Source organism: Ursus maritimus, unplaced genomic scaffold (genome assembly GCF_017311325.1).
Source record: "Ursus maritimus isolate PB19 unplaced genomic scaffold, ASM1731132v1 scaffold_23, whole genome shotgun sequence".
Classification (NCBI taxonomy): Eukaryota; Metazoa; Chordata; class Mammalia; order Carnivora; family Ursidae; genus Ursus; species Ursus maritimus.
Window position 1 is genome coordinate 34,356,599 of NW_024424786.1, and position 24,153 is coordinate 34,380,751.

The 24,153-nt window shown below is 51.8% G+C and overlaps 2 protein-coding genes across 3 annotated transcripts in view; one reads left to right on the top strand and one right to left on the bottom strand.

The window, feature by feature from the left end:
• The window catches only part of SMTNL1 (smoothelin like 1), a 5,976-nt gene extending 3,157 nt beyond the window's left edge, over positions 1–2,819 (top strand). The window contains exon 7 of the mRNA XM_040639127.1: positions 2,675–2,819. Within this exon, the coding sequence (XP_040495061.1) occupies positions 2,675–2,819 (145 nt within the window). The remainder of the gene's footprint in view (positions 1–2,674) is intronic.
• A 1,740-nt stretch (positions 2,820–4,559) lies between these two features.
• Positions 4,560–15,918, bottom strand: UBE2L6 (ubiquitin conjugating enzyme E2 L6). Of its 2 annotated transcripts, none has more exons than XM_040639129.1 (4): positions 15,803–15,918; positions 11,787–11,882; positions 6,959–7,145; positions 4,560–5,305 (listed from the first exon to the last, which is right to left on the bottom strand). In XM_040639129.1, exons 1-4 carry the CDS (start codon positions 15,827–15,829, stop codon positions 5,154–5,156), a joined length of 462 nt encoding a protein of 153 aa, XP_040495063.1. In that variant the 5' UTR covers positions 15,830–15,918; the 3' UTR covers positions 4,560–5,153. The 2 variants fall into 2 exon arrangements, with proteins under 2 accessions (XP_040495063.1, XP_040495062.1); XM_040639128.1 differs by having other exon boundaries at positions 11,787–11,966; positions 15,803–15,896.
• Between the last annotated feature and the right edge of the window lie 8,235 nt (positions 15,919–24,153).

Consider the following 24,153-nt stretch of genomic DNA (forward strand, 5'->3'; position numbering starts at 1 on the left):
GGGGGGGGGGGGCTTGGGAGATGCGCCCTGGGGAGCACGGAGAGCGCGGTGGTGGGGGGAGCTCAGGGAGCCGCTCCGGAGCGCGCAGGGGCGCAGGCGCGCTGGATTCACACCCGGAGTAGCGGGCGGCTCAACCAGCCACACGGTCACGGTCACGAATCCAACAGACGCTGTTTGAGCCTCAGGAACTGTGTCAGGTCGCAGCTGTGGGCGAACCGGGCAGAATCTCTGCTTGTCGCGGCTTAGAGTCTAAAGGGCGAGATGGGTCATAAGCACACCCCTCCGTGTGAAATGTAACGCGGGGGGCAGGGGGCAGGGGGCACGGGGCGGTGCCCAGAAGAGAACGCAGGCCGTAGCCAAGTGGCAGGCCTGCTGTTTAGACGCGGCTGGTCTGACACGGCCATTTCTTAGCGGTGTGCTCTTGAACAGGCGCCTTTACCTCTCTGAGCCTTCACGTCCTGATCTGTAAAATGGGCGCGACGTTTCCTCGTCCGCACGGCTACTGTGAGAATTGAGTAGGTGATTAGGTGAAGTCTCTAGAGCAGTGCCTCGCCCACAGTAAACGCTCCAAAAATTTTTCTGAGCTGTCGTTCCTATATGATGATGGATGATACCACAGCTTTTACGGTAATTATTCGCCACTTTGGAATCTGGAGGGGGATTTCTTGCTGAGGCTCATACAGCTGGATGCCAGGGGTGGTGGTGGTGGGATGGAGAACGGGGTATTGGAAAAGCAGGAAGAGTGTGAGGAACAGCGAGGCCCGAGGAAGAACCTGAGAGGCAAAGATGCGGCTGCCCGGTGGTGGTGGAAGGGGAGGTGCTCTCCCCACCAAAGCACGAGAGCTGGCCTCAGCTGGAGGCCTCTGTCCCTACCTACTGGGAGGCCTGAATGCACCCTGATGGCCTTAGGGCTCCCAAGGAGCACATGCCAGGAGCACCCCTTCTCTCGAGCCACCCCCCCCCGAGGCTTCTGAGCCACCTAGTAGAAATCGATTATGCAGAAGATTGAGGTCAACTCTGAGGCCCCAGAGTGGACAGATGAGGGCACTTCCAAAGCCCTGGGACAGGGAGGGAGTCACTGGGGACGTCAGCATTGGGGCTGGAACACGGAGCCCTCTGATCTAGACCAGGCCTGGGGAAGCACGTTCCCCTCTCTGGGCCCGCGTGTCCCCCAGGGGCAAAATGAGAAGATGGATGTGGAGTTGTGATCAATGTCATCACTCAAAAGGGGACCTTTCTAGGTTGGGAGGGGTTCCTGGAGCATGCCAGCTCAGCGCCCAGCACTCTTCCCAAGACGCTCCCCAAGGCACATATATGGATCCCTAGGGCACCAAGGATGGAATCTGAAAACCACCAGGCTTGATATTCCAGAAGATCCCTTCCAGTTTCACATTTTCCTGTGAGGAATGGGATGCGTGCCCTGGGGTGGAAAGCCGAGGGGGTCAGGAGTGCCAGGTCCTGCTCTGGTTCAGAAGCACCTTTAATGTTGACGACCAGCCCCGTGAATCGAGGGTGAATAGGTGCCAGGCGTCCTGTAAGAGCTTTCCTTGGGTCATTTCATTCTGTCCTCTCAGCAGTCTTAGAGTGCGGGTGTGAGTAGTGAGGTCCCTCGATGTCCTAGGTTCATACAGGAGGGCCCTGGCAGAGCCGTGACATGGATGTGACACTGCCAGTCGAGAGCTCTGAGTGCCAGGAACCCAGTGTCCCTGGCCTGCAGGACATAGGTCATTGTCCTCCTGCAGCTGCCTTGCCTCGGTTCCAAGCCAGGCAGAGCCTGGGGCAGGCAAAATGAATAATCAGGTGACAAGGACCAGCCTGCCAGGAGGCATCAGGCAGCAGTGAAAAGGGAGAGCTGTTGGTAGGGATGCATGGGGCCACAGGATGGAGGGGCTGACCTGCTGAATTCGAATCTTGCCCCCCCTTCTTAGCTCTGTGACTCTTGGCAGCTGACTTCCCTTCTCTTTGGGTTTGGTGTGAAGATTGTGTGAAGTAAGGGGGCCCCTGCCCCAGCCATCACCTCCCACTGCCCCTGTTCTAGAACTCACTGGATTCCCGTGGAATCCTGGGATGCAGGGGAACAGCTAGTGCTCGCCCCGCCCCCGCCACTCCTCAGGCCAAGTGGGAATGAAGCGTCTCGTGTGTAGGGGGACAGCACCCTGACCCACCCCCAGGAGTGGAGATCACCGCACTGGTTGCAGGGAGCATGTCCCGTTCTTGGAAATCCTCCAGCCTGTGCCCCTCCCCCTGCTCTCAGACCAGTCCGGCTTGGGTCTCAGCCTAGCTGTCTCTGCCCCAAGAGGGGGTTTCTGCTGGGACCCTGGATTCTCCCACTGCCAGCACCCATGGCAGTCTGATAGGCTGGGACTGCCGAGACCCAGCTTCAGGGCAAGGATGCCAGAGGCAAGCCTGGGATTGAGTCCCAGCTGTGTCACTCCCTTTGGCCTTGACATACGTGTGCTTTGGCCAGATCAGACCAAGCTGCATTTGAGTTGGGACTGGCAGGGGCTCACTGACCTCATCTGCACAATGGGTTGGTCGGCCTAGATGACCTCCCGGCTCCAACATACACGATTCTGTGGGTTTCATTCTGGCTGGGCTGTCCCCGCCCCCCGGGGCGGCCACATCCGTCAGCTTTAGCTGGGCTGCTCAGCCATTCCCACCCCCCACCCCTCAGGAAACTGGCCGACTGTGCCCAGCTGCTGGAGGTGGACGACATGGTGCGACTGGCGGTGCCGGACTCCAAGTGCGTCTACACTTACATCCAGGAGCTGTACCGCAGCCTTGTGCAGAAGGGGCTGGTGAAGACCAAGAAGAAATGAGGAGCAGACCGGCCCTGTGGGTGGAGGTGGGCAGAGCTGGGGCTCGAGCCAGGGCAGGTGGCACCAGTCTTAAATGCATTAAAAGTACTTTTATAAAATCCTGTCTGGCCCCTCAGTGCACCCTCCATCCCCCGCCCGGGAACCTCACTCCCTCTGGAATAATAAACCCCGGCCGCCAGGGTTCCTCACCCGACACGATCTTCTCAACAACCGGGACGGGCATTTGGGAAAGGGCAATGGCCCTGCTAAGCAGCTGTGTGACCTTGGGCCAGTGAGTTAACCTCTCTGAGCCTCAGTTTACCATCTGAACAGGGATAACAGGAGTCCAAACCTGATGGAGGTGTTGTGAGGGTTGAATGAGATAATGAAACGAGCCGACAGCCTTGCCCGGTGCCTGTCACTTTAAGCGTTCGGCAAGTCAGGCCAAAAGTAAGCACATCTGTACATTTCGAGCCATTGGTGGCGCTTTTCCTGATTCTCTTCCCTCTTTCCACACTTCCCCAGATTGGGTGCTGGGACAGAAGGTTCTCTGGAAATCTCGAACTCGGTTAGCAGGGCCTGGGGGAGACACCCCGCACTCCGTCCCTGACAAGCGGCAGCTTCCCAGCAGCTTAGACTGCAGCTGCCTGAACGTCCTTCCTTCGGGTGAAGTTAATCCCTCTGTGCCGGCTGGAGTTCTGGCTTGTTTTTGCTGTTCCATTGTTCATTAGAGACGAGCCCCTGAGCTGCTTAAAACTTCCTGCTAACAGGCCTGTCTGCCTTCATCAGCCCTTCGGAGCGTGGGTGCTGACGAGAACAGCTCATGCGCAACAGAGGAACAAAACCCAGCCGGCTGGGCACGCGGCCGAGGGCTTGGACCGGGCCCCGACGGGCAGAGCAGACGCGGCCATCCACCGCAGCACTCCGTGCCTCAGTTGCCTCGTCTGTAAAATAGGGGTGCTCCTCCCCCTGTGGACAGGTTGACAGCCTAGTCCCTCAGGCCAGTTTTCCCCACAGTGTTCGGGGTTACACGAGGCTTGAAGCCCCGTGAGCCGTCTGTTCTGGGGTAGACAGTAGACAGCAGCTAACCCTCAGCCTCACCTTCTCCTGGCGAAACCACCCGTCCTCTCAGCGAACACTCAGCCAGGCTCCAAGTTCATCTGTGACTTTAATGGGTGGACAAGCAGATGGTTTCTGTGGTCCCCCTGGATTGGAAGCTGGGGAGGGCACTCCTCCCAGCCTGAAGGCTGGCCCCCAGAAACCGGCAACCTAATGGGATTGCAAGTGGTCTTAAAACCATGTAGTCAGGGGGTGGCTTAGTCGGTTAAGCAGCTGAGTCTTGGTTTGGGCCCACGTCATGATCTCCGAGTCCTGGGATCGAGCCCCGCATTGGGCTCCACGCTCAGCATAGAATCTGCTTGAGATTCTCTCTCCGTCTCCCTCTGCCGCCCGCCCCCCACCCCCCGCTTGTGCATGCATTCTTCCAAATAAATAAAATCTTTAGAAAAAGGAAAAAAAAAAGAGTTTAAAACACGTGGTCAGGGGCACCTGGGTGGCTCAGTTGATTGAGAGCCTGAGTCTTGGTTTCCGCTCAGGTCGTGATCTCAGGGTCATGAGATGGAGCCTGTGTCAGGCTCCACGCACAGCAGGGAGTCTGCTTGAGATTCTCTCCCTCTCTCTCTGCCCCTCTCCCTACTCATGTGTGCGCTCTCTCTCTCTCAAATAAGTAATAATTTTAAAAAACAAAACCAAACTATGTAGTCAGATTTCCGGGATGGAAATTCTTCATTTTGTGATTTATCAGTGGAGAAGGAAAGGTTTAGCACCTAAATCTAGACCTGTAGTACCCATTAGCAGTGGGGCCGACTTCAGTCACTCAATAAACAAATCACTCAATTGTAAATATGATTCTGAGTGCCCTGCCCCCCATGCATACTCCCCACGTGCCCTCTGCCCCCTGATCCCTGGGCCCTGCGGGGATTCTGGTTGGTTCTGGGCTCATTTCCTGCCCATTTCCTGCCCACTGGCCTGGGAGATGACCTGTGTCTGTAAGAAGGAGCAGTTAGTGAGACCAGGATTTCCATGCCCTAGAGCGCTGGAGAGCTGGCCCCTAACTGTCCCGTGGTGAATTCCTCTGGCTCTGGGGCAGAGAAAGAGACCAGGAAAAGCCCACCTGCGGCCAGGTGAACTGGGCATGGGCCCACACCACACACACACACACACACACACACACACACACACGACTAATAATCTATGAAGGAAAATACGAAACAAAGGAGGGGGCTCTGGCCCCCAGTCCATGAGAAGTGTCCGTCCATCACGCAGAGGCTCCTGCTCAGAGAGGGGTGAGAACGGTCAGGAGGGTCGGTCTGCTCCATACTTGAGGGTGAAGTCTCTGGCCTCTCGGGTGAACAGCTCAGGGTTCTGTACCAGCAGATCGGCGAGCTCCACCCGAACCGGCTGCTCCAGGTCCGGTCTATTCACCAGCACGCTGAGGGCCTCCAAGACTGGGGAGAGAGGCCAGATCAGGACAGCAGGATGAGAGAAAAATCCTGGGAAGCAGGCGATGGCAGCCCACCGCAGATCCCCCGGCATTCCACACTCACTCCGCGGGGGACTCCCAAGGAGGTTCCATCTCTCAGGATGAGGCTGACTCTATGACGAGCCAAGTGCCCCTCGTTCCTCACTGATGACGCCCAAAGCCCTGACTGGCTACACCAGAGCTTTCAAACTACGTTCTGTGGCTTCAGAGAAGCTTCCCATCATGGGGGTCAATGAGATAAATGGGGTTTCGGGGTCCCACTCCCTTCTCTGTTTTTCTGTTTGATATTAGGATTCTCAATAAATCAAGTTTTATTTGGGCAAAAGGGTTCTGAGCCTAAAGACTGGAAACCACTACTGCCCCATGGCTCCCGATCTTTCACAGAGGCCTCTGGGAACCCGGTGAAGGCAGTGGTCCATGTACCCGTATGAACACGCGCAAATATGCCTTTGGACATGTTCCACAGTCCCCGGGGACCCCTCCACCTTCTCCCCGGGGATCCTTGTTCCCCAGGCTAAGATCTCTTGAGCTGGTGGGGGCGCCCAGGTGCCTCAGCCTGGGTGAAGCCTCTGACTCTTGATTTCAGCTCAGCTCGTGATCTCAGGTCATGATTTCAGGGTCACGAGATCAAGCCCCGAGTCAGGCTCCTCTCGCAGTGGGGAGTCTGCTTGAGATTCTCCCCCTCTTCCTCCCCCCACTCTTACCCCCACTCGTGCAAACACACACACACTCTCTCTCTCTCTCTTAAAAAAGTAATTAATTAATTAACAAAAAAAAAAGCACTCCTGAGCTGGTCCAGAAGCAGGACAGACTGCACGTAGATTGCACTCATGGGCTCTAGAAATGCACCGTCTAATATACAAGGTAGCCACTATCCGATACATGTAGATATCTAAGTTGAAACGCATTAAAATTAACTGCAATGAGGAATTCAGTTCCTCCATCACATTAGCCACTTTTCAGGTGCTCAGTAGCCACATGTGGGAATTGGGAATTGGACTGTGCAGCTATAGAACATTTCCATCACTGCAGAACGTTCTGCTGGGTGGTGCTGTTCTAGAGTCAGCCAAGCCCGGCTTCGAATCCCAGCTCGGCCACTTGCCAGCTGTATGACCGTAGGCAAGTGCTTTACCTGCCACGTGCCCCGGGGTCCTCACCTACTCAGTGGGCGATGAGAGCACCACACATGGGCTTGCTGGGACGGGGTGCAGTCAGTGTGAGAAGCTCCCAGCACAGTGCTCACAGTGCTTACTCGATGTGTACTGCCGTTATCGGGCCAGTCCCCTCGACTGTCATTTAGGGCACTGAGCCTGGGAAGGGACAGACCTCACCAAGGTCCGCAGACAGAGCAGCAGAGCCCTTCCCGCTACAGGCCACTGCTTCTCTCTCCCATGAGCCATAGCCACGCGGCTCTGTCGCACCTGCCCCGGTAGAAGAGCCGGGCCAGGACCAGGTCAGCCAGCCCAGGACCTCAGGACGCATCCCTTCTATCCAAAGGCAGGCTCTGTTGAGACCCGCAATTTTTATCTCCTCTCTTTGGGGCTTTCCTGACTCCAAAACAGTCCCATGACCCCACATCCAGGATCAGTCCCTCCTGTTAGGCGAGGCCCAGCCCCACCTTGGCAGGTCTTGGTGTGAGGCTTCCAGTTCTCACGGCTGGTGATGGGCAGGCAAACCCGTCCGTTGTGGCCCACGTTGGGGTGGTAGATCCTGGTGGTGAATGTCACCGTAGGAGCCTTGAACGGATAGTCCTCAGGGAAGTCGATGCGCAGGTGGAAGGCCTTGAGGTTGTAGGGGGGTTTCTCCTGTGCAAGAGAAGGGGTCAAGCTCTGCTCCAAGACACACTGCTCTGAAAAGACTGGTTTCCTCCTAGGGCCCTGGTCTGGCCCCTCCTCTCCCCACCTCACCGCGGGCCCCCACGCACCGTCTGCTGCACTCCCGGGTAGGACCGTGAATGGACACAGGCAGCACCGGCACTCACTTGGTGACCGAGCCACAGATTCATGGAAGAGTCACAGAAGAACACTGGCCTGGGAGGCCCCAAAGTCGGATCCCGGCCCTCACCCTGGGCCTGTTTCCTCATTGAAGACGGGGTCCAGTTTGACTAGACGAGCTCTAGGGACTCTCTCTGCTTTTTTTTGGTTTTTTGAAAATTAACTTTTTTCCAGTTTTATTGAAAAATAATTGATAGACATCACTGTATACATTTAAGGTGTACAGCGTAATGGTTTCATTTACCTATACAGTAAAATGATGAGCACAGTGGGTTCAGCTAACGTCTCTCTTCTCAGAGAGATACAATAAAAAGAAAAGAAAAAGAAGGGGGGGCTGTGGCTCAGCTGGTGAAGCATCTGACTCTTGGTTTCAGCTCAGGTCATGATCTCGGTGCCCTGGGATCAAGCCCCTCGTCAGGCTCCCAGCTCTGCATGGAGTCTGCTTGTCCCTCTCCCTCTCCCCGACTTCCCTCTCAAATGAATAAATAAAATCTTTAAAAAGATAAAAAGGGTTAGATTGGTAAATATTGTGTACTTTACCATGATAAAAAAAAAAAAACTTTTAAAAAAGAAAGAATTCAGGGGCTGGAATGACAGGTTGCCAGGAACCAGTAGAAGGTCCTCCAGACTTCAAGCAACCTGAAGACTTTCCTGGGCACCTACCCCGTGCCACCTTGTGTTAAGGGCTTGACACACATTAGTCCATGCAGCACAGGGTAGGGTGACATGAACTCTGGAGCCCCCCGCCCCTCAGTAAATCTTGGCTTTGCCATTCTCTAGCTGTGTGACCTTATGCAAGTAACTTAACCTCTCTGTGCTTCCATATGAGAATGATAACAGACTTCTTCCCAGAGGTTATGTGAGGACTAATTTATGTTAAGGGCTTAGAGCAGGGCCTAGCACACAGAAAGCACTATCTTTGTGTCAGCTAATAATGGTAAGGGTTATGAAAACTCACCACTATTAGCCTCTGTATTATGGTGAGGAAACTCAAGTTCAATGTCTGTAACTTGCCCAGGGTCACAGTGGAGCACTGGATGGGAACCCAGCGCCAGTGACTCCGTCTCCACACATGAGCTCTAGTCTATGCTCCTAGAAGAGGGGAGCCCTGGAACTCAGGTGACCCCAGCACAGAGCCCAGGGGCTTCTGGCTGGTTCCAAAGCTCCAGATCCTTTCAGAAACTTCGTTACTGAGAAGACAGGACAAAGACAGCCAGAACGACATACGGATGTAAGCCCAGGGTCAAGGTCGTACGAGAGATCCTCTTGGTTAGCAGAGGACAAAATGGGAGCCAGGGCGGTCCTGGGTGTGTCTGAGATAGAGGGGATGACCACAGGGCAGAGAAGGAAAAGGTCTCAGTGTTCCCATTTTTGATTAAGAGGAGCTTGGGGCCTGTAAAGTAGAGACAGGGCCAAGGGTGAGGCCTCAGGAAAGGATGGGAGAATGTCCATGTGTCCTGTCTACAGGGGTTCAGGCCGGGCTTCCTGGGTGCTAACAGAGGAAGGAGACCACGGAGCCTTGGAGCAGGGCCCTGGGAACCCATCCCAGCTCTGCCTCGAGCCCGTGGCGTGGCTTGGAGCTCCTCCGCGAATCCGTTTCCTATCTGTAACATGAAGAAGTTGGACCCGACAGCTTCATACTGTACCCTGGGTTAGCTGAGAAAGTCCTATTTCCCTGGGGTTGGGGTTTAGAAAGTGCACTCGGCTGTTCTTCCAGCTTGGCCACCTTATGCTGTGCGACCTTCTGCGCGACAAGTCACTCAACCCCCTTGGCTTCCATTTCCTCAACTGTGAAAAGATGTCAGTCTTCCCCGGTGGGGTGGTTGAGAGGATTTCAGCAGGACAGCTCATTCGACGTCCTGGAAACAGTGCTCGGGCCACAGGGGTTCTCAGTGAATGGGAGCTCTTACTATGAGCTTGCAAAGGCTCCTCCTGCTGTCAGCTTTTTTACAAGGTGACAAGTGGGGCCACCTTACTGAGCGTGTATATCGAAACTGAGCTCTTCTTTTTTCTTTTTTTTTTTTTTTAAAGATTTTATTTATTTATTCGACAGAGATAGAGACAGCCAGCGAGAGAGGGAACACAAGCAGGGGGAGTGGGAGAGGAAGAAGCAGGCTCATAGCGGAAGAGCCTGATGTGGGGCTCGATCCCATAACGCCGGGATCACGCCCTGAGCCGAAGGCAGACGCCTAACCGCTGTGCCACCCAGGCGCCCCGAAACTGAGCTTTTGAGGGGCAATCTGTCGGCTCGTCCCACAGACCAGAATCTGGGTTCTCCTTCCCCTGCCCGCCAACCATGCCTCTTTTATGGCTCCACCAGGCACCGTTGGGCCCCCTTAGCTGGCTGTTCTGCATCAATCCTTGGTCCCCCAATCCCAGATTCTTCCCACCTAGCATGCTTGCTCAGGACCCCTGTCTGGCTGGAAGGTCTCTGGTTAGTTCCTGGGGGCACAACTACTGTGCTATTGTGATTTATAAGAAAAAGATACTTGATCCTTCAGATATATTTCTCATATATAACTGGTCTTTGTCCACAGTGCCTGGCTCACAGCTCTCAAAACCCTTGGAATGTCTTTTGTTATGTTAATGAAATGGCTTTTGGAGGCTCCTAAGGACGGGGGTGGGCGTGCTGTAGGCAGGGGAGCCAACCCTGGGGTTAAAGGGTTGGAGGGGAGAATGGCTCCAGTTTAATTGATGATTTAATCGATTGTGTTTATGTAATAAAGCCTCCATAAAAACCCAAAAGGGCGGGGTTCAGAGAACTTCTGGGCTGGAGAACAGGTGGAGGTGTGGGGAGGGTGGCGTGCCCAGAGAGGGTGGGAAGCCCTGTGCCCTTCCCCCATGTCTTGCCCTGGCCTCTCTTCCCTCTGGCTGTTCTGCTTTATAACCTTTCATCATAAACTGGTCATCTAGGAAGGAAAATGTTTCTGCGTTCTGTGAGTCACTCTAGCAAAGTAATTGAGCCCGAAGAAGGGGTCATGGGAACCTCTGATTTCTAGCCATTTGGTCAGAAGCAGCCTGGACTCGAGACTGACCTCTGAGGGGAGGCAGGACGTGTGTGCCGGGGAAACAGTCTTTTGGGACCAGGCCCTTAATCTGTGGGATCTGACGCTATCTCCAGGTAGATGGTGTCAGAAGTGAGTTATAGAGTAGGACACCCAGCTGGTGTCCTGAGAACTGCTTGGTGGTGGGGCAGGGACACCCCTCCACACAGTGGAATTGTGCTCAGACCAGAAGACCAGCCACCTTGGTCTTGACAATCATCAGAGTCCTCTGATTTCACAGTATCCTCTGCAATGTGACCTTCCCCAGGTGTCCCTGTCATCCACCTTCTTCCTTCTGACTTGTTCCCCCAGCTGCACGCTCATCCCTCAGAGCTAGCCTCCTTGGGGATCTAACCTGTCCCTGGAGTACCTTCTCGAACCTTTGTCCTCTGGCACCTGAGGCCCAGAGCAGGTGTCCTCACTTCAAGCTAGGTAAATGGATTGCTTTAAACCCAGCAGCCCACAGGACATGACAGATGTCCGCCTTCGGCTCAGGTCATGATCCCAGAGTCCTGGGATCGAGCCCCGCACTGGGCTCCTTGCTCCTCAGAGAGCCTGCTTCTCCCTCTGCCTGTGGCTCCCTCTGCTTGTGCTCTCTCTCTCTCTCTGACAAATAAATAAATAAAATCTTAAAAAAAAAAAAAGTCCAAATTCTAAATAATCAAAATGAATTGTTCTCTTTATATTCCAAAGAACTACCATAAAGTTTCACTGTTTTAATATTTATGTCCATGTAACTAGAGGTGTGTAGATGACTCCCCACAGAAAATATCGTCAGTCTATTAATGATAAAATAGAAATCTTGCACTCAGACAGGTCTTCTAGAATACTGCTTTCAGGGGGAGATTTTACTGAGAGAGCTCTAATAAATGGAGAAAAATCAGAATAGTAGAGATGCGTTATCTCGGTTGTCATTCGTAACAGTCGTTGTCTGGTCACTATATTATACACCTGAAACTCACATATCATTCTCTGTGAACTATACTGAAATAAAAAACTATCCTTGTCTGAAATATGATCTTTAAAAGAAATCAAAATACATTTTAGGTTGGAGAGGGCAAATTCCGCCAACTGTGAAAAACAGGCAGTTTATCCCCACCTCTCGACAAAGGCCCAAGAGATCTGTTTTCTTCTTTCGAAGCCGTTTGTCTACTGACGCTTCTGTGGTGGGCTTGGTGACACTGGTTTGAGGAAAGAGTCTCCTACTAAATCCAGAAGTTTTTTTAGCCTCTTCATTAGCCTGCTCTGACCTCAGAAGCAATCAATCCAGAGACCTCCACCAATGACTGACCTCCAGTCAAAAAGGGGCTCTAAGGCAGGGGAGACTCTGGCCCAGTCCTAAGCCTCCCTGCACTTGCCCCTGGCCCGTCCCCCCTGGTCGAAGGCCATGGTTCCCGGGGACACTCACGGGCAGGAGGAGCACATGCCACACCAGGACGTCCGAGTCGTCGCTGAACAGGTCCCGTAGGTACGGCGGAAGCTTTGCCTGAAGATCTTCCAGCTCCTGGGGGGTGGGGGGAGTCACAGCGGTGGGCAGGTAGCTGGGCTCCCCTCCTGCAGCCACCCGTCCGCCGATCCCAGCAGCAAGCTGTCCCAAGTCCCAAAAACGACATCCTCAGGGACAGAAGCTGGCAAAGTCAGAGCCCTCATTTACTGAGCCCTTAGAATGTACCAGGCACAGGGGCGCCTGGGGAGCTCAGTCGGGTACGTGTCTGACTCTTGATTTCGGCTCAGGTCATGATCTCAGGGTCGTGAGATTGAGCCCCCCTCCCGGGGGGGGGGTCTGGCTTCCCGCTCAGCAGGGGGTCTGCTTCTGGCCCTCCCCCTGCTTGCACACACTCTCTCTCACTCTCAAAAAAATAAATAAAAAAATTTTTTTAAGATTTTATTTATTTATTTGACAGAGCACGAGAGAGCACAAGTAGGGGGAACAGCAGAGGGAGAGGGAGAAGCAGGCTCCCCACTGAGCAGGGAGCCTGACGTGGGGCCCAGGACCCTGGGACATGACCTGAGCTGAAGGCAGACGCTCAACCAACTGACTGAGCCACCCAGGTGTCCCAATAAATAAATCTTAAAAAAAGGAAAAAAAAAAAAAAAAAAGAATGTGTCCAGCACAGTGCTGAGTGTTTTAAGTGACTTATGTGTCTTAAGCCTCACCAAGCTCTGTAGGTACCAGGTTGGGGAGGGGGGGGCGGGGAGCAGAGATAAAGATCCTTCTTTCCAGACATTAGTACCACTTGGGAGTAAACTCTCTTTGGAGCCTTTCCTCCTAAAACCAAGATACTACACACTGTACCTCTGTCCTCTTGCTCTCCTCCTGGAGCGACACAAGGTCCTGATACTCTCCCCCCCTTGCCCCCCATGGCAGCCACTGCATGACGACAGGCCCTTCCAGTGCTCATGGCAGCGTGGACAGCAGAGACAAACTCCTCCAGGCTGGGGCTGGAGAAGGGAGACGGTTCAGGGAGCCTGCAGCAGAAGAGAGCTCTACACACCAAGCAGAGAGCCAAGGGGACAAGGAGTGACTCACATGCCCACCTCCGCCCCAAGATGTAACACAGGCACCAGGACGTCACGGCATTCTCCCTCCGGCCCATCACAGAGCATCCGCTATTGACGCTTGAGTGAGAAGGACCCAGCCCTCAAGACCCTCCCTGGAGGAACGGCAGAACCATGAATGTGACTATGCGAAGAACGTGTGCGGATGGATACACACTGGGGAAGAGCAGGACAAGGGAGCACTGAGCCAGGCCATGCAGAGTAAACAGGGGCCTGCCATGCAGAGAAGGGGCGAGGCACCAAGCAAGGCGCAGCGCCCAATAAGAGCAAACACGTACAGTGTGCCCCACGCAAGCTTACTAGTTATTGATGGAAAAAGGTTCCGTGAGCAAGCACATTGGAAAACAAAGGTAAAGCGGCTCGTGAATCACCAAGATGTGAGCCCACAGCATGCAGTACTTCTCGAACATATCTGACCAAGGAACCCCTTTCCCCTTTTGGGGTGCCATCTTGTAGGACAACAGACCTTTTCTTTGGAAAACCAAACAACAATAACAAGTAAAAAGACATTCAAGGGCAGGCCATTTTCCTTTGGAACACCAAATGGGTATAAACCATTGGTTTTCAACTGGGGGCAACTTGACCCCACCTCACAGTGGACCTTGGGGTGGGGTCAAATGCCTAGAACCATTTTGGGTTGTCACAAATTGGGGAAGTGCCATCACCTTCTAGTAGGCAGAGGCCAGGGATGCTGACAGACATCCTACAAAGAATTATCCAGCCCCAGATGTCAACAGTGACAAGGTTGAGAAATCATGGTATAAAAAAAGGCAGACAGAAAGCTCAACCCCAGTCCACAGTATGGGAGGGGCTCTTCAGACTGTGGACCATGAGAACTTTCCCTGCACCCCCAACATAGAAACACAACCCTGGCCCCATCGCCTATCTCTCAGCCCATATTCTGTCTCTGTTCATACCCACAAACTGTTTCTCGTGCCCCTCAATTATTTTTCACTCCAAAAGTAGGAGCATCTTTTCCCATGAGTCCTAGCTGCAGTATCATCTATGACTCTTTGGCAGGAATGGAGCCCTAAGTCAAACAGACCTCTGGAGTGGACATTTTCCCGGCTTCACTATAACTGGGATCGCTTGGGCTTTTCTGTTGTAAAGGAGTTCTGCCAGAAGATTCTGTAAGGGGGTGGGGGAATGGGATAGGCTGGTGATGGGTAGTAAGGAGGGCACGTATTGCATGGTGCACTGGGTGTTATACGCAACTAATGAATCGAACTTTACATCAGAAACCAGGGATGTACTGTATAGTGAATAACATAATATAATAAAAAAATTAAAAAAAAAAAAAGATTCTGTAAGCCCGAGGATACTGAAACCCAAGCTAGGACACAAGGCTCTTTCCTAAGACCAGCTAGGAAATCACCTGACTCAGAGGAAAAGAAAATGAAAGTAAAGAGGCCACTGGACAAGCCTGCGTGTTGGAGCCCCACCAACCTGGGCTCCAATTCCAGCCCCATCACACCCTACTGGGTGCCCCTGGACAACCGACTTATTCTCTCTGAGCCTCAACGTCCTCATCTGTAAAATGGGGGTATAAGATTTATCTCACAGAGTTGCTGTGGGAATTTCATGAACTACTATAAGTGCCTGGCACTTCGTGGTGCCAGTGTGAAAAAATACTGGCTCCTAGCTCTTCCCCTTGGCTAGAAGGACCTTCTGCCCCGTTTTGTTGCTAAGCTCTAGATTTCAGTCCTTCTGGGCTGAGCCAGCTCTATGCCCCAATCTGAGACCCTCTATCTCTCAAAGGTGGAGAGGAGCCAGCAGCCCTCCTCACCCCCTGAAGCCTGTCCCCGCTTTACACACTGGAGGGGCACTTTCAAGACAGTCAAAGTCTGGGACATGTCAGACCCATTTCATCATGCCCAAGTCCCGGCTCCACAGCAGTCCTTCAAACACCCTGGGTTTTCCCACCTCTTGGGGAATTTGTCCCCCTCCCATCCTCCCAGATCTCATTTCAAATTGTGTTCCTCATTGGAGGGGCACCTGTGTGACTCAGTCGGTTAAGTGTGGACTCTTGATTTCCCCTTGCTAGGGTCATGATCTCAGGGTTGTGGGATCGAGCCCCCAGCTTAGGCTCGGTGCTAAGCACGAAGTCGGCTTGGGATTCCCTCTCTCAAATAAAAATAAATAAATCTTCAAATTGTGTCCCTGGTTGGAAAGAAAGCTCAAGGGGGGGGGCAGATTTTTGCTCATCTCTGCCTCCCTACTTCCTAGAACAGGAGCCAGCACATAACAGGTTTTCAAAACATTTGTAAAAGGAATGAATGCATGCCACCTACTCCAGGACGCCTTCCAGCTCCGCCATGACATCTTTTCCGTCTGAGAACACCCAGGGAACTTTGTTCCTGACTCCTACTCAACACCCCATACTTCTCAGGACTCCAGAAATGTAGGTACCCAATTTCGGGGCGGGGCATGAGCTACTCCATGGCAAAGACCTTGTTCTCAGTATCTCTGTTCCTAACACACACACAAACACACCCCGCACCCCGCCCCAGCAGAGCGCCTGGCTCCTAGAACCTTTCCAGCACCTCCTAGAGACGCAAGCAATTGTTATCACAAGTTTCTGGCAGGAGAAAAGAAACCGAAACCAGTTCGGCCCAAGCAGAGCCGGCTCATCCCCATGCCCAGCACAGCCCTGGGAGGCAGCGACAGCCCCGCTCGAGAGCCCCCTCCCCACGGCTTCCTTCAACTCCCTCTGCTGCCCCTATCGCAGACCCCCTCGTCCTCCGGACGGGGCGGCGGTGACAGCGACAAATAACCGCGCTCCGAGAGCCGGGGGGGGGGGATGCAGGGGGCAGGACAAGGGAGGCAAGGGGAGCCATGAGAAAGGGGTCGCCCGACCGCCGTTACCTTCGCCACCCGCTTCATGGCTGTCATCTCGGGACCGAGCTTGGGGGCTTCTGTGCGCTCCAGCAAGACTGCAGTCTGGCGCGCCCCCTCGGAGCGCCCCGCCCCCGATGGCCCCGCCCCCCGAAAAAGCCCCGCCCACGCTGCGCCGAGGACTCGGGTTCCCTCGGTCCCGCGCTAGGAGCTGGGATCCGGGGACCCGCTCGCGCGCGGCGCTGCCTGGCCCCCCGCGCCCGCTGGGGGCGCCGTGCACCGGGCGGAGAGCGCTCGGGGCGCGCTGCGGGTCCGCACATCCGGGTTCCAGCTGCAGCTCCGGCGCTGGCGGCCGCGCAGGACCCCTCAGCCCCACGGGCGCCTCCGTGCCACCTGCAGGACACACTCTCCGGGAGTCAGCACAGGCTGCTCGCTGTGCCAGCGCAGCCCCGCCGCAGGTCGCCCGCGGCCTCCGCCCTCAGACCGCCGCCCTGAGCTGCTGGAGCGCATTCCTGGGGCCCCGCTGGACGAGCCACTTACCCGCCCTGGGCCCAGTGCCCCGTCTCTAAAAATGGATGGGGGATGGCGTGGACGACATCCCCTCTAGGGCCGCTCCCCTGGCAGCTCGGGTCCTTTGTGGTGTCCGGCAGCATTCGCTGGTGGGGACCGCAGGGACGCTCCTCCCAGGTGGCGGCTTCTGTGCAGAGCACCGCAAGGGGGCGTTGTTGGACCCATTCCTCTCGCTTTAGGGGTTCCGTCCACAATTCATTTGGTCCTTGACTAGGTTTAATGTTTAAAATTTAGTGTTTAACCACTATGTGCTAATTTGGTAAACATTTGGGTGGCGGGAGCCCCAAGATGGACTTCAGGAGCCTCTCTTCGGGGGAGGCTGCTCGGCCTCTCTTATTTTACCACCGGTCCATTACAACAAAATGGGCCTACCATGTGCGCCCCCGACACACAGCTTGGGGTCCCCAGCCCTCTGTGCAAGGACAGAGACCTTTCCCCTAGCCGGACACCGAGACCACCATGGAATAGCAGCCCCCGAGCACGGAGCAGCGTCTGAGAAAGAATCTCCTAGTAACATTGGACTCCTTGGGAGGACTGAACACACCTTCCTCACTCCGACCAACCCCTGTCCAAAGTCCAAATGAGGAAGAAAATCGGCATAGTTTGAGCACATGTTTTGAGTTCTCAGCTCTGTACCCCACGTAGTTTTTATGTAAGTGTGTTAGAACCAAGTAACTTCTCTGCTCAGATGTGGGATGCATTTGCAGAATGATTAATTCTGTTTAATTCAATTCAATAAACTGAGCATCTTCTATAGGTTAGAAGTGACTAGGAAACTGACAGGTGAGGGAAGAAAGGTTTGAACCCACCTCTGATCATTCATCTTCGTTAATAAGCACTTACTACTGAGTGCCAGGCCCTGCCTTTGGGGAACACCCTGATGAGAAAGTGAGGTCCCTGGGGCGCCTAGCCGGTTCAGTCCATGAAGCATGTGACTCTTGATCTTGGGGCTGTGAGTTCAAGCTCCATGTTGGGTATAGAGAGTACTTAAAAATAAATCTTAAGTAACTAAATAAATAAAGTGGGGTCCCCTGTCCTTGAGGAGCTCTCAGGCTATTTAGACAGAGGGAAAGAATGCAGTTGCTGTAGTGCTCGATAGACTTTGTACAGCGGAGGAATACACGCCAGTGACTAGATCGGAGAGAAGGAAAAAGGGTTCTCCTATTGGGAAAGACAGTATTCCCATTGCTCTCAGGGAACAAACTCAGACATCTCCGTTCCTCCAACCCAGCACATTCGCTCCTGGGCAGGCACCAGTCATCATTTTAATATTTGTTAGTATTATTTTTACTACTATTAACATTGTTTTTTAAATTTACTGTGCTTTTCTTGGTAACGTCCCATAACAGACTCCCCATCCCCATCTTTCCTCTTTAGCTGAAGATGGATTTAAGGTGGTGGCTTTGGCCATTTGGGGGAGTTACTTAGTTTTCCTGGGTCTCTCCCTCGTATAAGGGAATTATACAGGTTATTAAACTTTTGTTTGATTTTCTCCTGTTAATCTGTCTCATGTCATTTTGATTCTTAGACCAGGGTGGAAGAAAATGTTTCCTCCCTGATACTATATTCCTATCTGCAAACTCTTCTTTCTTCCCCAGCGTCAGGGTTTTTCTTGCTTCGTGATGGCCGTGGCCTTTGCCAACGCAGACGTGTGCATACACGGTGCCTGGCCTCTGCTCAGGACCCTTCTAGGGGCTTCAGGATGACAGCTCCGTCACTGACAAGGGGTCTCAGAGATCATCTGACAAGGAGCTGGGAAAGAATACTTTTCACACACCACGGACAGTTTGGTACCAAGTCTGTGTGTTTAAAGACCACAGGCTATATGTTTACGTTTGCTGGTTAGAGAGTAATGAGAAAGGGTACTCGAGAACCTAGTAGAGTAGTTATCAGTTTGGGAGGGGAAAATGTGTCTACATTCAGCACGCCCTTTCCAAACTGTCTGCCTTTCGTCATCATACAACTCTGTAAATTGTAGGCGCTGATAGCTTGCAAAATATCCTTAGAGACGTGCGAATTCTCTGTCCAGTAGAGGTTTAATAGACTTCCTTTCCCCCACCCCATTGGAAAACCAGTTTTGCCTTTATTTACATCTTTCCTTTCAACACTCCTGATCTATAAATGTGTCCGTTTTCAGATTCAGTGATTCTAACATCTGCCTGGTTCCCTCACTGATTAATGAGTAGAATGAAATCTTTAATATGCGTCCATTTTATACCTCTATGAGTCATGATTTTGCCTTTTTCTGGAAACTACCTTTAAACAGTTATGGACTAACCTAGAAGGATGCTTAAGAACCTGATGAGTGGGGGCACCTGGTGTCTCAGTTGGTTGGGCGATTGACTACTGCTCAGGTCAGGATCACGGAGTCCTGGGATCGAGCCCCATGGCAGGCTCCCTGCTCACTGGGGAGTCAGCTTCTCCCTCTCCCTCTGCCCCCACTGCCCACTTGTGCTCTCTCTCTCTTTCTCTCACATAATAAATAAAATCATAAAAAAAAGAAAAAGAAAGAAAAAGAAAGAAAGAAAGAAAGAAAGAAAGAAAGAAAGAAAGAAAGAAAGAAAGAAACTAATGAGTCGTTCATCAGTTTGGTGAGGGAAACTGTATGTTGGGATGGGGTGGGAAGGAGACTTACTTTCCACTCTGGTATTTTAAAAATTTTATCCTATATAAATAACTATCTAATCAAAACTATAAACAAATACAATGTGGTTTTTTAAGCTTTTCTTTTTTTAGAGAGAGAGAGAGAGAACCCACGCACGTGCAAGTGGGAGGAGGGGCAGAAGGAGAGGGAGATAGAATCTCAAGCAGATTCCCCCTGAGCGCAGAGTCAGACTCGGGGCTCGATCCCACGGCCCCAAGACCAGGACCAGAGCCAAAACCAAGAGTTGGATGCCCAACCGACTGAGCTACCCAGATGCCCCTACAATGTGTTTGCTTTTTTTTTTAAAGAAAATTAATGGAAAAGAGGGAAACCAAAATAGGAAGTGTAACCTAGGGATTAAGAACATGGAATTCAGAGCCAATCAGCCCTGGATTTAAAGCTCTGACATTTCCTAAGTGATTCTGGGCAAGTTACTTAACCTCTCTAAGCTTTAGTTTATCTATAAAATGGTAATAATAGTGCCGTGTTCCCAATGTCGTAGTGAGGATTATGTGAGATTTGAATATGAAAATTTCTAGCCCAGGGCCTGAAATACAGGAAGCACTCATACCAAACCCGGACGACAGGACTATGATAACCAACATAATCATCTTCGTTACCATCATCATCATCAAACCCAGTGTCTCCCCAGTACAGGATGAATTCACGGAAGGGTGTCAAGCAATTTTGGGCCTACAGATAACAAAAAATCACAGACTGAGAAAGGTTTTCCTTTTTCAATATCTTTTGATCCTTCTTGATTTCTCAAGGACAAAGTATCAATTTGGTGCTAGTAGGTCTTTACTAGCTAAATACCTAACACATCTCCTTTTTATTTTTATTTTTTTAAAGATTTTATTTATTTATTTGACGGAGAGAGACAGCCAGCAAGAGAGGAAACACAAGAAGGGGGAGTGGGAGAGGAAGAAGCAGGCTTCCAGCCGAGGAGCCTGATGTGGGGCTCGATCCCAGAACGCTGGGATCACACCCTGAGCTGAAGGCAGACGCTTAACGACTGCGCCACTCAGGCGCCCCCACATCTCCTTTTTTACAAGGACTAAGGAAGCACAAAAAGGAGATACAGAAATTTCAGCAGTCAGGGGTACCTGAATGGCTCAATTGGTTAGGCAACCGACTCTTGGTTTCAGCTCAAGTCATGACCTTGGGATTGGGAGACCCAGCCCCTCATCAGCTCCCCACTGAGCGGGGAGTCTGCTTGAGATTCTCTCTCACCCTCTGCCCCCCCCCCCCCCCCCGCTCATGCTCTCTCTCTTTCTGTCTCTGAAAAAAAAAGAAAAGAAATTTTGGTGGGCAGAATCTGCTAGAAGTTAGTAACATCATTCTGTTTTCATTGTGTTTCTTTTATAGGTACAGTTATTCCAGGGCTGCATTCTGACTTTAATGGGTTTGAGACACTTTAGCCTTGGTTGGCCCCTTCCTAGAAAGAAAGAAAGAAAGAAAGAAAGAAAGAAAGAAAGAAAGAAAGAAAGAAAAGGAAGGAAGGAAGGAAGGAAGGAAGGAAGGAAGGAAGGAAAGAAAGAAAGAAAGAAAGAAAGAAAGAAAGAAAGAAGAAAGAAAGAAAGAAAGAAAGAAGGAAAGAAGGAAAGAAGGAAAGAAAGAAGGAAAGTGGGGCTCCTAGATGGCTCAGTTGGCTGGGCTTCTGCCTTAGGCTCAGGTCATAATCTGAGGGTCCTGGGATTGAGTCCCAGGTTATGCTCCCTGCTCAGCGGGGAGCCTGCTTCTCCCTCTGCTCCCCACTCATGCTCTCTGTCACTATCTCTGTCTCTTTCTCTCAAATAAATAAATAAAATCTTTAAAAAAAAGAAAAAAGGAAGGAAGAAAGAAAGAAAAGAAGAATTAAAAATTATATTTTATGACTGGATTGATAAAAAAAATAAGAATATAATCTAACCTGGATTCATTATATTTCTTTTTTCTTCTGATTTTAAAGGAAATTTACATTAAAGCATTTTCTAGGCCCCTAAAAGTGTCCTGTGCTCAAGGCTCTGTGCCTGGGCGGCCCTGATTCATTCTATTTATGGTGAGTGCTACCGATTTTCCAATTACAAAGGAAAAGTCAAGTGTCCTTTTTAAATAAGTGTATTCAAGTAAACAAAATGAGTCTTAAACAATATTGCATTAGTCAGTGCAGGACGCCATAACAAAATACCATAGCCTGGGTGGTTTAAACAATAAGGACGGATTTTCTCTCAGTTCTAGAGGCTGGAAGTGTGAGATCAGGAAGGCGCTGGCGGAGTTCCGGTGAGAGGCCTCTCCTGGCTCGCAGACACGCTTCTCGTGTCCTCCTGTGGAGGGGATGTTCGTGTGTCTCTCCTCCTCTTCTCATAAGGCTTCCGTCCCATTAGATTCAGGCCCCACCCTTAGGACCTCATTCACTTTGACTATTTCCGGAAGACTCCATCTGTAGACACAATCACATTCAGGGTAAGGGCTTTGACAGAGGAGCTGGGTGGGGGACACAGATAGGCTTACAGCCAATATGAAAGCCCATAGGCGTGTAAGACTGTGACAGAAATAAAAGCTCTTCATTTTAGAGATGAAACTTCCTGGAGCCAGGACTGGAATTCCTCAACCTTCTGGGCCCTTCAAGACATTCCGTGATGGGGCACCTGGGTTCCTCCAGCACACTCCTGAGATTGGGATGACCCGTCCCCAAGGGCGGGCATAGGCCTTCTCCAGGGGGACGTAGCCCACAGCCCACTCTAGCCGAGCCCTCAGCTCTGTGAGGAAACTATTTCTGATGGGGGGGGGGGGGTGTTTCTGTCAGAAGCTGCTTTAAAAAACATTCCGAGGGGCGCCTGGTTGGCTGCCTTCGGCTCAGGGCGTGATCCCGGCATTCTGGGATCGAGCCCCACATCAGGCTCCTCCACTGGGAGACTGCTTCTTCCTCTCCCACTCCCCCTGCTTGTGTTCCCTCTCTGGCTGGCTGTCTCTCTCTGTCAAATAAATAAAATCTTAAAAAACAACAACAACATTCAGAAAGGCCAACAAAGGACCAAGTCCCTTTAAATCCAAGCGGCAGCACCTTGTTAAAGAAAAATAATAAAGAATTGAGGGAGCTTTGAAGAAGAGTAAATTAGCATTCTGACTAGGGGGGCCTCTGCCAAGGCCTGAGGACCGAGCCCAGGGTTTTTTCTCTCACTTCCATTTTAGCCTCCCAGGAGAAGAGGCTGCGGAGAAAGGCCCGAGACCACGCAGGAGAGCCCAGCCACCAGCAGGTCTGCTTTCCGGGTCAGCTCTCCGGGTGGCAGATGAGAATGGCGGTGGGAGATGAAAGTGGAGCTTCTGAAAATGAGGACAGGGGTAGCGTTCTGTGAGCTGGGAGCTTTTGCCACTCGTTTGAGCTGCTCCGTGGCCCGAAGGGTGGGCCAGAAAGGTCCCAGAGAGCGTCTGACTGGATGAAAAGACCATGCGCTCTCTCTTCCTCTCTCTCTCTGTCTCTCTCTCAAAATAAATAAATAAATCCTTAAATGAAAAGACTGGGCAGGGTTTGAATCCCAAATGAATCCTAAACAGGTAAACCCAGTGACGAAATTAAGCGATGATAGACTCCAGTGGGTTTGGGGAGGAAGCATCAATGCAGCCCTATTTGTAATGTTTTACTTTTTAAAAGAGATTTTCTTTTTTTAAGATTTTGTTTTTAAGTCATCTCTACCCCCAACGTGGGGCTCGAACTCACCACCCCGAGATCAAGAGTCACGCGCTCTACTGACTGAGCCTGCCAGGCGCCCCCTCTATTTGTAATATTTTAAAATTTTTTACCAAAAGTTCATTTTCGTGTCCTCTGCAGGTAAATGGAGGCAACAGATGTTAATGTTTAAATGTCTTATCTATTTAGTGAAGTGGTGTTTTTAGTGGGAAAATGAGAATAGCCTGGGGCTAGCAGTTAGGAGGAATGCAGGACTGGAGAATATTGGGGTGGGGGGTGAAATAAAGAAAATGTCTTGACCTTGAATTGTTAATGGGCTCTTGGCGCAGCTGTCTCTCTGGAATTTGGGGGAGGGCTTGTTCTCCCCCTCCCTGTGTAATATCTTTGTGTCTCTCCTCTCTTTGTCTTATCAGCTCTTTAGAGGAAGTAACAGGCACCACCAGCCTCCTGGGAGAAGGTGCCAGAAGTGACTGTCGGGATGGGTGTGTAGGAGAAAAGGGCTGCTAGAAAGCATGATGGGACAATGTAGTCTGTGTCCTTGATGGCCCATATCGAAGGACCTTGGTCATTCAGTCATTCCACAATTATCTACCGAGTGTCGGCTGTGTGGCAGGTGGTGGGCTGACAGGAAGCTGAGTGGGCCAGAAGGAATCAGAGGCTTTCCCAAGGCAGGCCAGAATTCTGACCAAAGAGCAAGCACACCTCCATGTGTACCCCGCATCCCAAAAGAACTCAAATCCAAAAGAAAGGCCTAATAGAAAAATGGGAAAATATTAGTTAGGAGGGACTAATAGCGAGGACAGCCAAGCCCCAAATCTCAGTATCTCATAGGATCGCAGCTGTGGAACTTCATTTCTTGCTCGGGTAAAGTCCAAAATTAGTGCTCCTGATCAGAAGAGGTTCTGCTCCCCAAAATCACCCAGCCCCCCCCCCCCCCGGCTGATAGACAGTCAACTGTCATCCATATGTGGCCTCCAAGGTCATCCTGGACATAAGCATCCAGCCAGCAGTGGAGGGAGAAGAAAGAGTCTCATGGTGGGGGGTTTGTCAAGGCCAGGCCTAGAAATGGCTCGTGTCACTTCCACCTGCATTCCACGAGCTCACATGCCTGCAAGGGAAGGCGTATGTGGCCGGAGAAGAAAGAAGCGACTTTGATGGGGGCGCTTGGGTGGCTCAGTCAGTTAAGTGGGTTAAGTGTCTGCCTTTGGCTCAGGTCATCATCTCAGGGTCCTGGGATCGAGCCCTGCCTCGGGCTCCTTGCTCAGCCGGGAATCTGCTTCTCCCTCTCCCTCTGCTGCTATTCCTCTGTTTGTGCTCTCTCTCTCTCTGTGTCAAATAAATAAATAAAATCTTAAAAAAAAATAAAATAAGTGGGGGCGCCTGGGTAGCGCAGTCATTAAGCGTCTGCCTTCGGCTCAGGGCGTGATCCCGGCGTTATGGGATCGAGCCCCACATCAGGCTCTTCTGCTATGAGCCTGCTTCTTCCTCTCCCACTCC